At 52.6% G+C, this 14936-nt stretch overlaps 1 protein-coding gene across 2 annotated transcripts; it reads right to left on the reverse strand.

Annotated features, from left to right (window-relative positions):
* Positions 1-18: 18 nt before the first annotated feature.
* LRRC29 (leucine rich repeat containing 29) lies at positions 19-14917 on the reverse strand. Of its 2 annotated transcripts, none has more exons than XM_042918337.1 (7): positions 14843-14917; positions 11591-11692; positions 2812-3804; positions 1466-1681; positions 1187-1327; positions 769-986; positions 19-679 (listed from the first exon to the last, which is right to left on the reverse strand). In XM_042918337.1, exons 1-7 carry the CDS (start codon positions 14864-14866, stop codon positions 511-513), a joined length of 1863 nt encoding a protein of 620 aa, XP_042774271.1. In that variant the 5' UTR covers positions 14867-14917; the 3' UTR covers positions 19-510. The 2 variants fall into 2 exon arrangements, with proteins under 2 accessions (XP_042774271.1, XP_042774270.1); XM_042918336.1 differs by lacking the exon at positions 14843-14917 and adding an exon at positions 12112-12411 and having other exon boundaries at positions 1187-1384.
* Between the last annotated feature and the right edge of the window lie 19 nt (positions 14918-14936).

The following is a 14936-nucleotide window of genomic DNA, read 5'->3' on the forward strand; positions in this document are numbered from 1 at the left end:
GAACTTCAGACAAGGAGGTAAGATCTGGAATTTTTAATCTTGTTTGAGTTTACAACAAAGTCTGTGGCTTGGCTGCTAAAACTCCGTGCTGGTAAGGGCTGGGAGAGCTCCTTATAGGGAACAAGGTGAGGCACAGGTCTTAGGTGTGAGAAGTGGGCAGGGCAAGCAGCACAAGGTCGGCTCCTCCCCAACATCAGATGCATCCCACCTGTGGGCCTGGCCTCCGGACCTAGGCCTGGTCAGGAGAGCAGGAGCTGGCATTTCTATGGGCCTGTGGCAGCAGCCTATAGCTGGAAGAGGCGCTTGCTGGGCTGTAGGGCAGACTGGAGCAGGAAACCCCTTGTGATGCCCTGGATTAGTTCTATCCCCAGTCCTAGAAAAGGAGTTTGTAGCTTGGGGTATGCGGCAGAGGAGGGTAGGAGGCACTCGGTCAAACTCCAGGTCAAGAGGCCAGGGCTGGGGACTCAGGGCAATGGAGGCTGAGCCAAAGGGTTGGTTACTGACCTGGCCCTAGAGCGTCAAGGTCAGGTCAGCCCCTCCCACGAAGCGGGACTGGATGCAGGCCACCTGGGGCAGTTGGGCTTGGAAGTGCCTGATGGCAGCCATGCTGATACCAGGGCACATGGACACATCTAACATCCGGAGCTGCTTGCACGCCTGCCCAATGGTATCCAGAGTTCTGTGGGGAGGCCTCCAGTGAGTGCCTGACCTGGCATGGGGACCCAGCCCAGCCCCTGTACTGACTTGTGGTATCATCAGACAACTCACTGCTCTGTGAGCTGACTGCAGCTGGATAGGTTGAGGTGCCGCAGCCTCGGCCAGGAGCTGGCTGCCTGGGCCCAGCCCTCATCGCTGAGGAGGCTGCAGTGACTCAGCACCAAGTCCTCCAGGCTGGGGCAGCCCTTGGCCACAGCCACCAAACCCTTGTCTGTGAGTGCTGGCAACAGGCTCAGTGACAGTTGCCTCAGCTGGGGGAACCGGAGCACCTGCAAGGATGGGGGTGAGGAGTGGGAGGGTATGATAGGGCACTGGAGCCCAGGGCTCTTCCAGGTTCCCCCACCCCCAGCCAGAGGTAGCAGAAGCCAAAGAGAATGGAACTTCTTCCAAGCAAAGAGTGGGTTGGCCTGGGCCTGGCTCTAGTGCCGGGATCATCAGCCTATCCACACCTCCAGTCCCAATCCCACACCTTGGCCAAACTGGCATCAGTTAGCTTGCTGCAGGCTGTGAGGTCCAACTCCTGCAAGGCCCGCAGCATGAGTAGGGAAGGGCCCTGTGGCTGGGGAGGCTCCTTGGGGCCTGAGGCCTGATGCTCCAACTCTTGATGTAGCTGTGGGAAGAGGCTCCTGCTTCTCAGGTTCCTCCTGAGTTTGGCCCTCAAATGGTCCTAGAGAGACATTCAGGAGGGGCAGGGGGTGGGGGTGGGTAGCTGAATCCAGGGACCGCCCCTGCCTTCCATGACCTGCACCTGGGGCTCCTGTGTAGGCTCTTCACTTGGTTCCCCCAGCCCCAGAAGTCCCCAGTCTCGGAGCTCCTTGCACCAGGCCAGGCGCAGGACTGAGAGGTGGGTTAGGTAGGCACAGATGGCCTGCAGGGTCCTGTTGGTGAGGGCCACACAGGAAGATAAGTCTAGCACCCTGAGGCTTGGGCTCAGCACTGAGATCAGGGAGAGCACTGAGGCATCCTAGGAGGGAAGTGGAGAAGGGAGAGAGCAATGAGCAGGTGACTTCCGCAAGGGTCCCTATGCAGGTTCTACTCAAGATTCCAGCCCCACAGGCAACAGAGAGCTACCAGTGGGTCCATAGAGGGAAGCAACAATGTCCCTGTGTTGGTGAAAGGTAGGGACACCAGGAGGAGTTTGCTGGAGGACAAAGGCCTAGATTGTCTGGGGCACCAAGGATGCAGGTGGAAGTTTCTAAAGTATCTGCCCTGCCTGTACTCCAGGCCCCTCCTGAAGGTGTGGGCTGAGGCAGCCCTCTGACCACAGCTTATTGGACTCTCATTGGACATCTGACCCTAGCTGAGCCAGTCAGGTATGCTCCCTCTAGAATGTGAAGCAGAACTCTGAGGTCACTGTGGGGGTAGGGCTGCCACCTGCCAGAAGCAGGAGCTAAGGGCAGAGTAGAGGAAGCTGGTTTGTAAAGAGATGCAGAGATAAGTGGGAGAGCTGATAAAGAGACACATGGCGGTAACAGGAAGACAGAGTGGGGCAGGGCAAGAGAAGCACTTGTGGGGGAAAGGAGACGGTGTTCAGGTTGGAATGCCCTGGGTACATTGACAGTTTGAAGGAATGATTCACTAAAGAGGGAGAGACTGATATTGCCAAGTTAGGGATGCCACCCAGAGGGACAGGGCTGAGTCCTAATGAACTGGCTGCAGCCAAGAAATGACCCTGTGACACATCATATTACCTCTGTCAGGCCCTGCCTGAGCAACCTCCCTGTGTAACCTCGGTGCCCATTCCCTGCAGACCCCTTCTTTCATCTTTCCTGCCTCCAGAACGAACACCTGCACTCAGTACCCCTACCCAGACTGCCCGGGTCACCGAGCACTTTGCATACGAGGTGTGTGCCACCTTGTGGGCTGGGCCAGCCTGGTGTCCTGGACCTCCCTCCATGCAGGCACACGGTAGGGGCTGAGCGGGGGAGTGCTGGCAGCAGCACTGTCTGTCCAGGCTCCTTTCCCCTTGTGTCCTAAGTTCTGTTCTCACTACTGTTCCTTGGACATAAACATTGGGCAGTTCCTCCCTGCTGCCACATGTGCAACTCCCCCAGCCACAGCCCTGGAGAGGAAGGAAGGAGATGGTGTGCTCACCTTGAGTGAGGCGCAGTAGGCCAGGCTGAGTGAGGCCACTGGGGCTGGAGCTCTGTGCCCTGAACCCAGGGCCTGAGCCAGGCCCCACCCACTCACCAGGCAGCACTCTGCCAGGTCCAAGCTCTGCAGCTCCTGCAGGCCCCCCAGGGCCGTACATCCTGCGTCTGTCAGCCGCTGCAACTTCCTCAGGCTGAGGCACTGCAAGTGTCCCAGGCCCCGGCTTATGGCCACGAGTGCCCCGTCAGCCAGTCCTGAGCAGCCGCCGAGGTCCAGGGAGATCAGGCCCGATTGCAGGCGGCAAAGGGCAGCCACAGCCTCTGTGGAGAGGTCCTGGCAGCCATGCAGGCTCAGTTCCTGCAGCTGCAGCCCGGCCACCTGACCCAGGGCCTGCAGGGCCTCAGGGAGCAAGCCAGTGCCACTCAGGTCCAGGGCATGCAGCCTACCAGCCCTTTCCTTCACGAACCGCAGCAGGTTGTGGAAGGAGAGTTGGGAGGGGGAGGAGTCTTGGGGGCCAAGGGAACCCCAGGCTGGGCCTAATTCAAAGGTGAGGTGACAGTAGGCCAAGGAGAGGCGCTCCAAGCTGGGGGCACAGCTGCTGAGCCGGTTGAAGCTGAGGTCGGTCAGGTCCCACAGGCCAGCCAAGTTGAGCTCACAGAGGCCACTCAACACCTGCTGGACACGCTGTGCCGTCTCGGGCTGAGCTAGTAGCATGCCCGATGTGAAGAGGCTGTTGCAGCCACTGAGGTCAAGGATACGCAGGGCTGGGCAGCCTAGGATCAGGGCCACAAAGGCGGCCTCCGAGGGGCTGCCCCCACTGAGGCACAAGCTCTGCAGATGCGGGCCCAAGTGGTAGGCAACACACTCCAGCACCTCATGCGAAGCTGGTGAGTCATCCAGGTTGGTCAGGCTGACGCAGGTGACGCCCCTGAGGCCCAGGCTCTTGATGGCCGGGAGGGAGGCAGAGGACACAGGGATGTTGTACTGCACATTGGTCTAAGGGGCAGCAATAGGACTGGGGTTAGCCCTCTGGCTTCAGAGAGGGTTGGCCATCAGGTCTCTGAAGCCAGAGATCAGGGAAGGACCCTGTCACAATGGAGACCGCTGTGCTGTGTGGTGTCATGTGTGGTCGAAGGGGACAAGTCACTCTGGGGCTCAAAGGGGATGACTTGAGGGGAGGGCAGGAAGGTTTGTGATGGATGGGACTGGATGCCTACAGAGGGGTGGGGCATTGGCATGCTGGGCACAGGGTGCTGGGGGTGGCCTAGAGGAGAGCCAGTGAAGCCCCCAGGAGGCAGAAGGAGGAAGTATGATAGATCCCAAACTTTGGGCCTTTCAGAAGGTGGCCCTGAGACCCACAGACTCAGCTCCTACTCCAGAGAGTCAGAGCTCAGCATTAGCTAAGCAACCAGCCTCCTTCGCTTTCTCAAGACCATATAAATAGCCCTCAGAACAGCCGAAGGCAGTAAGAAGCAAAGCAATTGTCACCACCACGCCCTGGGTGGCCTGGGTGCCAGAGGTCTAGGGCAGGCAGTGAGGCCTTGGTCCCCTGGTGGCTTCAGTATCTCAGCCACATGAATGTTTGCAAAAATGGGTTTTGTGTGTAAGCAAAAATGTGTGCATACACGTGTGCATATGTGTGTGTGTGCACCAACATGTGTGGGCCCTGCAGGCTCCAGAGTTCAAGATGTGCTTGAGATCCCTGGGGTTCATCTCTGGAGTGTCCATCTTCTTTGTCCAGGTAAGGAAGGAGAAGTCTCCTATTTCTGTGGGCAGAAGCTAAGAGAATGAATCTTGTGGTGCCAAGAAAGTGGGGCTGGCCCTGCTGTGGAGGAACAGGGGAGAGTGGAGAGTCCATGGCTGGTGTGGGGTGGAGCTCAGAGGCGAGCTCAGGGTTAAGTCAGGAGAACAGGCTGGCTTGCGTAGACATTTGGGGAGTCCCAGTTTTCACAGAAACTTCCCTGATTTTGTGCCAAAGGGAAGTTGGGACAGGTCTGTGAGGAACAGGTATGGGGGAGGTTTTTTCTACCTTTGATGGATGCCCAGGGTGCAGGCAAGCAGTACTCAAAAGCTCTTGCTTTAATCCATCAACGTGATCCCAATGCAAGAAAGCAAGCTCTCTAAAAAACCTGTCCTGTAAGTTACTGCAAGAACAAATGATGTTTCCCACTTCTACCCCACAGAACATCATCAAAGGGAAGTCAGAAAGGTAGAAATGACACATAATACACACTCCTACAAGACACTTATTATAGGATTCTCCCAGGAAGACACATGAAACTCATTCCCGGGTAGAGAAACTAGGCTGGCTTCTGTCACAGAGAGAAACAGATACCTATGGCTGTCATCATGGGAAGGAGTGTGTGGTGAGAAATGGGGGCCTGGGGCACCTGGCTGGCTCAATCGGCAGAGCATGTGACTCTGGATCTCAGGGTCATGAGTTCAAGCCCCACTTTGGGCATGGAGCCTAAAAGGAAGGGAAGGGAAGAAATGGGGGCTGGCTCCTGACTACTTCCACGGGAATCAGGGGTCAAACTGGGCTCCCTGTCCAGATCCCATTCCAGGAATGTAGGGATTGTGGGCCAGAGGATCACTTCCCACAGCCCCCTCTCGTGGACACTGGGAGACAGTGGAGTAGTGGGAACCCCAAGGGCCTGCGTTCCTCTCTAAGATTTAAGGAGAGTGGGAAGATCCCACTGGGTGGGGAAGGTGATACAAAATGATGAAAAGAGCAGGGAGAAAAGGTTCTAGAAAAGAATGGTAAAGCAGACCTCCAGCCATTTGAAAGCCCTGCCTGACAGAGGAAGCAGTCTGATGATGAAGAGTATGCTGTGGCTGCCAAGCGCAGAGCAGGGCTGGCTGCTGAGGCAGTACTACCTCCACCTTCCCATCCTGTGCCCCCACCCCCCCACCCCCAGGGGCCCGCCGTAGTCCTTGTTTCTCTTGCTTCCTGAGCCTTGGCAGCCAGGAATGTTCTCCTGTTCTTCCCTCTCCCACAACCTCCCTATGAACAGGTAGATGAACAGCTGAGGGGGGGCAATGGTAGTCAGCCTAGAGTCCAAGTCCAGGGTTGGTTGGTGGCAATAAAACCCATCAAATAAAGGCACAGGACCTGATGTAAAGCAGGTCTTAGCAGCTACTGGGAGAGGTGTGTGTGTGTGTGTGTGTGTGTGTGTGTGTGTGTGTTGAGATTTAAGACCGCCTCCTTGCTCCCCACTGTTTTTCTTGGTGGTGTGGGGGCAGCCTCTAAGCCATCACCCAGGTGGTCTGCCTTAGACTCAAAGCGCAGGTGCCCAGGAGCAGCCTTTTAGTGATATTTTTCATTTGTGGGGAGCAGAGCAACAGACAGAAGAAGCAGGCTCCTGGATTCTGGTCTTTAGCCCCAGTGTAGGAAGGTACCCTTCCTAGGCCCTAGGAAGATGCTTCTAGAGGTCCAAAGGAGGACTGCAAGCATATCTGCTCTAGTTCCAGCTGCCTCATCCACAAAGGAGCCAACTAAGCCCCATGTCCTTTTTTCACAATGCTGGCATCTTAACAGTAAATGCCAAGTCATTTGGAAAATGCCCTAAATCTGCTAAAAGGGGCACATACCCCTTGACTGTGAGAGGCCAAGACTTCATTGTACCTAATGAAGCCCTGAGCTGAAACTGCAGGCTTGTGGGCAAGATTGGAAACCCATCTGATAGAGAAATGGCTCTCCCATCTGCTGGCATAGGGATCCCAAACAGCATGCTGTTCTCCAGAAGAAAGTGTATGCTCTGGCACCCAGGGGCTTTGGTGTATAGAGAGGAGCTAGACCTTGGGGGTCATTTCCAGAGGCTCCGGGAGGCCTTTATAAACACCCCAAGCAAGAGAAGGCAGTGGGGGGCAGAAGCTGAGCTGTCCTGAGTTCTTCACAGAGACCAACCCAGTGGCAGGCAACCAGGCTCTCACCGGAATGGGCAGATCCCGTGTTGGGGGGAGGGCAGGGGGGCACGGCCTTTGTCTACCTTCTTATTTGAGAAAAACTGGGATTAAGTGGGGGTAGGTCAGGGAGAATAACAAGTCATCAATCCAGCATCCTAGCTTGGCCTGGTGAGGCATGAACCCCAGTCATGCTTTGGTGAACCAGTATCTTTGGTAGCACATACTAGCAGGGGGCGCTGCTTCCTTATCAACCTGCCCACAAGTGAGCCCTGGAAGATGGTTCCTGACAATGAATTCTGAAAATTGCTCTCTGGGACATGGTTGTGGTGGGATGTCAGCAGAACCCTAGATGCCATGTACCTGTGGCCTGGCCCTCCAGTGCTCCCAGCCCGGGTGGGGCTGAGTTTTGCAGAGCCACCAAACAGGTCTTTGTCAGCATCCCATCTAGGCCTCACAGTTAGCTGGAGGAGCCCCAGTGCTGAGATGGTGGATTCTACGATCTCAAACTCTGCCCTGGCCTCTTTCTCCTCACTCCCTTATCCTATTCGAATCTATTCCTTCCTGACTGCCCACTTTTCTTCTCCTGCCCTCTCCTTATTTGCTGGACTCAAAGAACCTCTGCCCTGATTACTTCCCCTTGGGGTCCTGTGGCCCTGCCTGCCATGCTGCCGTGCCCATTCTTCTTGCCCCCAGCCCTGCCAGGGACTATGAGACCGCTGCCTCCTCTGGGTCTATGCTGGGAGTACAGAATTCTGCCTGTGGGAGCCACAGTCTCCCCTCTTGCCTCCCCCACTGCCACCTCCTCCCTACCTTCTGGCTCTTTTCTCATCCCTCTCAAGGTTTCTCTCCATGCCCACCATTCTCTCCAGCCCCTGACACAAGTGCACCACCCTCCCCTCACTCCAACCTTCCCAGAGATGACCTGTTGTGTTTCAGAGAGAAGCCAAAGCCATCAGGTGGGAAGGCCCTCCCTTTGCCCTGTTCATATTCACCAGTTGTCAGGACCCATCCTAATCTCCTTCCCTCTCTTGCTCCTAATCCCCTTCTCTGGGCCTACTGGGCCTGCCCCACCTTCTTCCATAGTAACCCGCAGTCCACTGCTCCTTCCTCAGTTTACAAATACCCCAGAGTCACAAAAAAGGCCTCCCTTGATCCTGCCTCCCTCTCCTCATTACTCCTGCTTCTCCCCTTTCCTCTGACGTCAGGTCTCTTGGAAGCATGTGGGCACACCTATACCTGAGCTAGCCGCCTTTTTACCCCTTGCCTCACCCACTTACCCCTCCCATCCAGCAAGGTCATCAACACCTGGGGGCTCCTCTCAGACCTCCTACAAGTGTCCTTTCTGCCATGCCACCTGCTGTGGATGGCCAGTTTCCTCCATGCTATGTCCCACTGGGGGCTCTGTGGCTCTGCCTGCTTGGCTCTCCTCCTACTGTCTAGCCTGTTTCCCATCAGCCTCTTTTGGGGTCACCAAAGAAGAGAGAGAGTGAGTTCCTCATGGTATGTTCCACCCCACCACACACACACACACGTACATGCACACACTCTCTGCTGTCCTCCCTGTGCGCCCTGGCAGACTGCACTTCATCCCAGTCCAACGATTTTATCTGCGGACCCTGGGAATTAGTTACCCGATGGAACTCGCCAGATACACAGGTGTAACACGACCACGTCTGAATTCACTGTCTTATCCCCCACTGATGCCCCTTTTTCTTAACTCTTAGTGCCCTCTACCAAGTCACCCAAGGCAGAGATCTGGGAGCCATTCTAGACCCTTCTCTCACACTCTACATTCATGGTGACCAAAGTCCCTTCCATCTCATCTCTCTGACACACTGTAGCATGCATGTCCCTCTGTTCCTGCCTCATAGCTTGTGCCCTAGATCAGGTTCCTGTATTGTCTCTCAGAAATACATTACAGCAGTTGTCCCCTTTTGAAGGTCCTGGCCCTCAGTCTTTCTGGCTCCATTCTAGCCTTGGTACTGTCACCAGGTGATCCTTACAAAAGGCAAATTGACCATGCTCTTCAGACCCCTTGAAGGTTCTCTACTCCATGCGATGGAGGCTGAGCTTCTCTGCCAGCACTGGAGCCCTGCCTACTTCTTTGGGCCCAGCTTTCCCACACCTGCCCCCGCTCCCCCTCCCTCCCGCCCCCAGCCCTGGCTCTGGGAATGGCACTTCTATTGGTGCCTCATGGTGCCATGCCTCCACTTGGCTGCTTTTTCTGTTTGGTTGTAGTGATGGGTGTGAGGGTTGTCTCACCTCTCACCTACTCCTATTTGTCTATTTGGCAAATATTTATTCCCCTCTCTAGCCTCATCCCAGGCATGCCCTTCTCCATGAAGTCTTTTCTGAATCTTCTCTGATCCCCTGTGTCCCACACAAGACTCCAAATGCAGCACTACTACTACCTACCCACTCCTTTGGCTTGTGCTTGCTACCAACTCACAAGTGCTGTGCCTCCCCCAGCCCTGCAGCCCCAGGGCCCAGCATAGGGCTAGGCACAGACAGGCAGCATCAGTATCTGAGTGAGTGAGGGCTCTCTGAGCAGCTCTGGTAACTCTCCCACTTCCTTCTGCCCTGGAAGATTCCAAGCCTTTGTGCTGAGGCCCCTGCCTCTACCTCTCTTTTTACTTTCCTATGACAATGTGGCCCCCAGATTCACCCAGCAAAGAGGCCACTAGCTTCAGAGGAGCTTCCTCAGCAAACTGCTCCACACTGCCACTTCCTGAGCAGAAGCGACATCCTCCCCACCCTATCGAAGACCAGGCCTGTATCACCTCAGGTGGCATCGGACCATTTCTCACCTCTCTTCTTCATTCATTCACATTCACCCCTCCTTTATTACTCTCCGCAGCATAAGAACACATTTGAGATTTCTCCCAATGAAAATCCTTTTGTCAAGTCCCCTCAACCTCTCATTATTGCCCCATTTATTTCCTTCCTTTCGTGGGGAAATTTCTTGCAAAGGAGGTCAACTGTCTACACTGTCCTTCTTATCTCATTCATTCCTCCACACACCTGGCTTTTCCTCCAGATGCCAAGTGTTGCTGAAGTCACTGGGGACCTCTCTGGACATTGGACATCACAGACACTATCTGCTCTTTATTTTCTCGACTCTTCACGGGATATGACACTGTTAGTCATCCACTCAACACTGTAAATGCTCTCCACTTATGACTTCTGCCCGCTCTTCTCACTGTAATCTCCTCTATGCCTCACTGGTGCCTCCTCCATACCATGCCCTTAGACTGGTGTACTCCCCCTCGGGATTCTGTGGCCTGCTCTTCCTATGGATCGTCATGTGCTCCCTGGGGCAAGTTACTTAGATCCATGTTTCAACCTCTACCCATTCTGTAATGATACCCAACTCTGTATTTATTACTGAGACACTTCTCTTGAACTCCTCATTCAGAAATTCAACAACCAACTGCATCTCACCATCTAGATGTCTCATACTTCAATTTTCCACAAGTCCAACTATCTTTACACACTAACTAAGCTCAATGATACAGGATAGATTACATGACAACAGACCCTCTGTGTATACACACATTTAATGTGTGACAGAGGAGAAGTCCAACCCAGAAAGGAAGGGGAAGATTATATATAAATGGTATGAGGGCTATTTGAAAACTAATTAGTTTAGTTTCTTATCTGACAGCATAAATCAAAAGAAATTTCGCCAATTAAAAAAATTACTATAGAAACTAAAACCATAAAATAGAAGAAAAAATTGTGTTGTGAACCTAAAACCTCTCTAAAAAATAGAGTCTAATAAAAAAAAGGAGAGAAATATGAGGGACATCAAATCACTGAGGAGGCAAGGGGTCTCCAAATTTAAAAAGCAAGAAAACAAAAGATGTTCAGGATCCACAACATAGAAATTTAACCTCTGTATCTCATAAATAAGCACATACCTACAAATCAAATTCAAAGGCAAATATGTTAGGAATATATTTCAATGAATATGTAAAAGATTAATCTCTTTAATATATAAAAGGTTCATACAAATGGATAAGGAAAATACTACGATGCTAATGATTAAATGGATAAAGAACATGAATAGACAAGAGAAGAAAATAGAAATGGTCAGCTAATGAGAAAACTGTTCAACCTCAGGAATATTCAAAGAAGTCAAAGTTAAAACAAACAAGGAGCTTTCACTGCTTGCCTTTCAAACTGTCACAGATGTCTGCACGCACTTCTGAGCTGGGCTGTCTCCCCACCCCCCGACTCACCCTCTCCAGTCCACTCTGCACTGCAGAGATCTAAGACACATCACACCTTGTCACTCCCCTGCCTTAACATTCCTTTAAAGGCTCCGTGATGGTAATCAGGATGGAACCCCAGCAATAGTGCCAGTTTGCAGCCTGACCTCTCTTTAGCTTCATCTCCCACCACTTCTATCTAAGTTCTAGTCACATGGAACTTGTGTGGTCATTTCCAGAACTATTTCACACCTTGGCGCCTTCACCTGTGCTGTTACCAGTATGGAAGACCAACCTTCACCCTTATCCTATTCCATGAGGAAACTTTCCCTGATGCTGCTGCTCTCCTTTGGATGCCCTTCTTCCTGTTCTTGTTGCACCCTTCATTCCAATGTCATAGCACCCAACACACGACATCACGATCACTAACGTACTTGTCTTTCTCCTTCACTGGACTATGAGCTCCTCTGGGCAGGGGACTATGTCTTATTCATCTGTAAAGTCCCAGCACTGTACCCAGAGCCAAGTATGTATGAATGTAACATATGTGTGAACAAGTGTGCATGGATGGATGGATGGATGGATGGATGATGTATGAGCAGGGCCACAAGCAAACTGAAGTGACAGACAACTGAGAATGGGCCAGATGAGGGTGGCCACCTTACCTCCCGAAGAGCATTCTGGGCTGCACAGTACCAAGCCCGACTCACGAGGGAGGCCTCTTTCTGATCTGACAGAGTCAGGAAGCTCAGAATATATGTGAGCATCTGAGGGAAAAAGACAGGACATTGGAAACTGTAAGAACTGGGGGCCTTTGGAACCTTCTCCACCTGGTAGAATAGTAGGTCTGAGGGGACTGGAATACTGGCTTCTAGTTCATCTTTAATCCTAAGCTTCATGGGGTCTTCACTTCCCCTCTCTAGCCTCTAAGGATCTTTCCTGTGAACAAACCATTCCTGAGCCCCGCCTGGATGCAGGTTTGTACTGATTGATAAAAAGCAAACTTCCCACTCAGTGTGGTAAAAAGAGCCTGGGCACTGGGACTAGATAAACCTAGTTCAATTGCTTATCTATCACCTGACCTCTCTGAGTCTTGTTTTTCTCATCTGTAAAATGGCAAATGTAGTGAGATCTAAATGGGTTATGGTGAGCATCAAGTAACATAGTAAAGGGTCTGGCATAGGACCTCAGACACAGCAAGTCAGGTCTCTTCCTCTGATCTTCAGAAGCCACACCCCATCCACCTGCCATCACAGGTCAGGCTCTGGGTCTTCCCTCTTTCCCCATCTTCTCCACTGCCAACTCGCTTTCTCAGCTGGCTGTTAAGCTATGATCCCAGCAGGACCCAGCCCAGGTGCTCAGGCCGTCACTCCACACATGCTCTGTGAGGCTGGAGGCCCTATAAGGGACTGGGAATGGAGTCGCCTGTGAGGCCAGGAATGATCTAATATTAACTATTCTTTTCTTCTGGAATCTTCTCTCCTGGACTATTGTGACACTGTGTTTTCCAGGGTTCCACTCACCACTCCAATTGCCCTGTTTCTGGATTCTTCTGTGGAACCCAGGGTTCAGACCTGGGTCTTTCAATCTGAGGTTTACTTCCGAGGATAATAAATTTGTTGCATGGCTTCAACAGTTACCTCTACAGGAACAACCAACAATTCAATATTCCCCTATTGTCTCATCATTCATGTGCTGGTCCAGTGTTGCCAATTGTCCACAGGATCCTTCATCTAAATGTTTTACTATCACCTTTATCTCAACCAAAATTCATATTCTCAGTCTAAAGCATCTCTTATTCCCAACTTTCCAGTATCTGAACTTCAATGCCAACAGTGCATCTCACCTGAAGATCCTGATACTTTGAACTCTTCCTGCTCTTCTGTCCCTTGCTGTCAGATACAGGTGTACAGCACAAGCTTTAGGCCAGGCTAACTTAGACTCATTCAAATCCCCACTCTACTGCTTCTGAGCTCTGTGACTTATGTGGCCTCAGGCAAGGTAATTGACCTCTCTCAGCTTCAGTTTCCATACCATATACATATATACGGGTACATGTACATATATTTAATAGATATAATGTGCTTGACAACTAGTAAATGTTCCATAAATGGTTGCTGGATTGCTGCTACTAATATTTTTACCACTGAAACTTTAGAACCTCAGCAGCCCAGATCTTCATTACCCCAGACGTGGGGCGCTTCTACAATCTCCCACCTGCCTCCAGGCTCATCCTTGCTAGTCATTCTGCACACTGCAACAAGGTTAACTTTCCTAAAAAAAAACCCCAGCATTCAGTCTTAGGATATCCCTGATGAAAACCTGCAGGGTACCCTAATGCCCTGAGGACAAAATCTCCACTCTTGGGTCAGCACTGCCAGGCCCTATGCCTGACTGGATCCCTAATCCCAGAGCTTCCCCAGTTCAGTCTCCCCACTGTCCTATAAACATAGCATGCCTATTACTTTTTGCCTATGTGGGTCTCTTTCCTGGAATGCCCTTCCTTAACCTTGACCTCACCAGTGCATTCTAATCTCTTCTTCCTTTCTTTGATTCCTAGCACCAGAAGGTACTCAGCCAATACTTACTGGATTGAACTAAAGATGGACAGTCCTATATCTCTATTTTCACCAAAGCCCTCTACCTCTATTTTCACCAAAGGTTTGCTAAGGGAAGGGATCACTTTACCTGAGAGAAGTACTGGGGACTGGGGAGAACAGCCTTCTAGGCCAGGAAGGCTAGGCATGGGGAAGAGAACACTGATGAGATTGGGACTGACTAAGCCCCCAATCCCAGGGGAAGGCAGGGAAGCCTATCTGAGCCAAGTTAAGACAGTGGCCATCCTGTCTTCTGGGGCTCAGAAGACAACCCAAAAAACAAACCAACCCAAAAACCAACCCAAAAAGCAAAGGGAGAGGGCAGTACACCTGTCCTCTCTGAGGGGAGGGAGCATGATTCTTTGAACTGAGAAGGGGGTAGCTTTTCTAGAGGGAAGAAGAGGCAGTGATAAGGATGAAGAGGCCATCCCATGAACCCCATCCTAAGGGGCTACTAGAGATAAAACTGGTCATTCCTAGGATCTATGGAGATGGAACAAACATCCTCTGGAGCCCAGGAGATAAAGGATGCCATGGCAGGGGAGTCAGCGGAGTGGGAGCTGTCTTATTCTTGCTAAGGAGAAGGAGCACCGTTCCAGGGCCAATGAGTAAAGGGTGACTTGCCTCTCACGGACAGCAGGAGGGGGCTGCCAACTCTCAAGGCAAAAGGGATGGAGAGACCATCCCAGGAGACCACTGGCAACAAAACCTGTTATCTGTCTCTGGCCAATGGCGACAGAGTGCTCTTGCTCCAGGCTAAGGAAAAGGCGCAAACATCCCGTGGGGTGAAGGAGGTAGGGGCAGCCATCACTAGGGGCCTAGGGAGTGGGGAGCAGGCCTGTCTTCGGTGAAGTAATTCAGCGACTGTGCCTGGAATTGATTGAAGGGGGCAGTCTGCTTCCCACCGCCAGGGGGAGGGGCAAAGGGAATGAAGTGATCACCCCAAAGAGACCAACGAGGATAAGGCCGGTTACCCTTCGGGGACGATTGTATGAAACGGACATCTTCCAGAACTGAGGGGGAAGGGGCGGCCATCTCTAGAGAGGTGGGTAGGCTGAGACCCTGCCCTGGTTGAGGTGACAAGGCAACCAAATCGTGGGGCCGATGGGGGTGGAGAGAATGGTTCCCCCAAGCTAAGGTGATAGGGTGGCCCAAAGGCGGGGCCGTTACCCATAGCCAGCAGATCCTGGGATCTCCCCGGCGGGTCGTTTCAGCCAGGCGGGCAGAGCCGGGCGAGCTGTCTGACAGCCCCTCCCCACAGCCCGGGACCCCGAGGGCGGAGCCTGTCCCAAGCTAAGTCTGAGGGCGGACTCCTCTCACCTCCTGGGGCAGCGACTCCGCCATCGCATCCCAGCCGCCACCGCCCCCGTGCAAGCCTTTCTGGGAAATGTAGTCTTACCGACTTTCGGGGGGA

The sequence above is a fragment of the Panthera leo genome, chromosome E2, assembly GCF_018350215.1.
Source record: "Panthera leo isolate Ple1 chromosome E2, P.leo_Ple1_pat1.1, whole genome shotgun sequence".
NCBI classification, from domain to species: Eukaryota; Metazoa; Chordata; class Mammalia; order Carnivora; family Felidae; genus Panthera; species Panthera leo.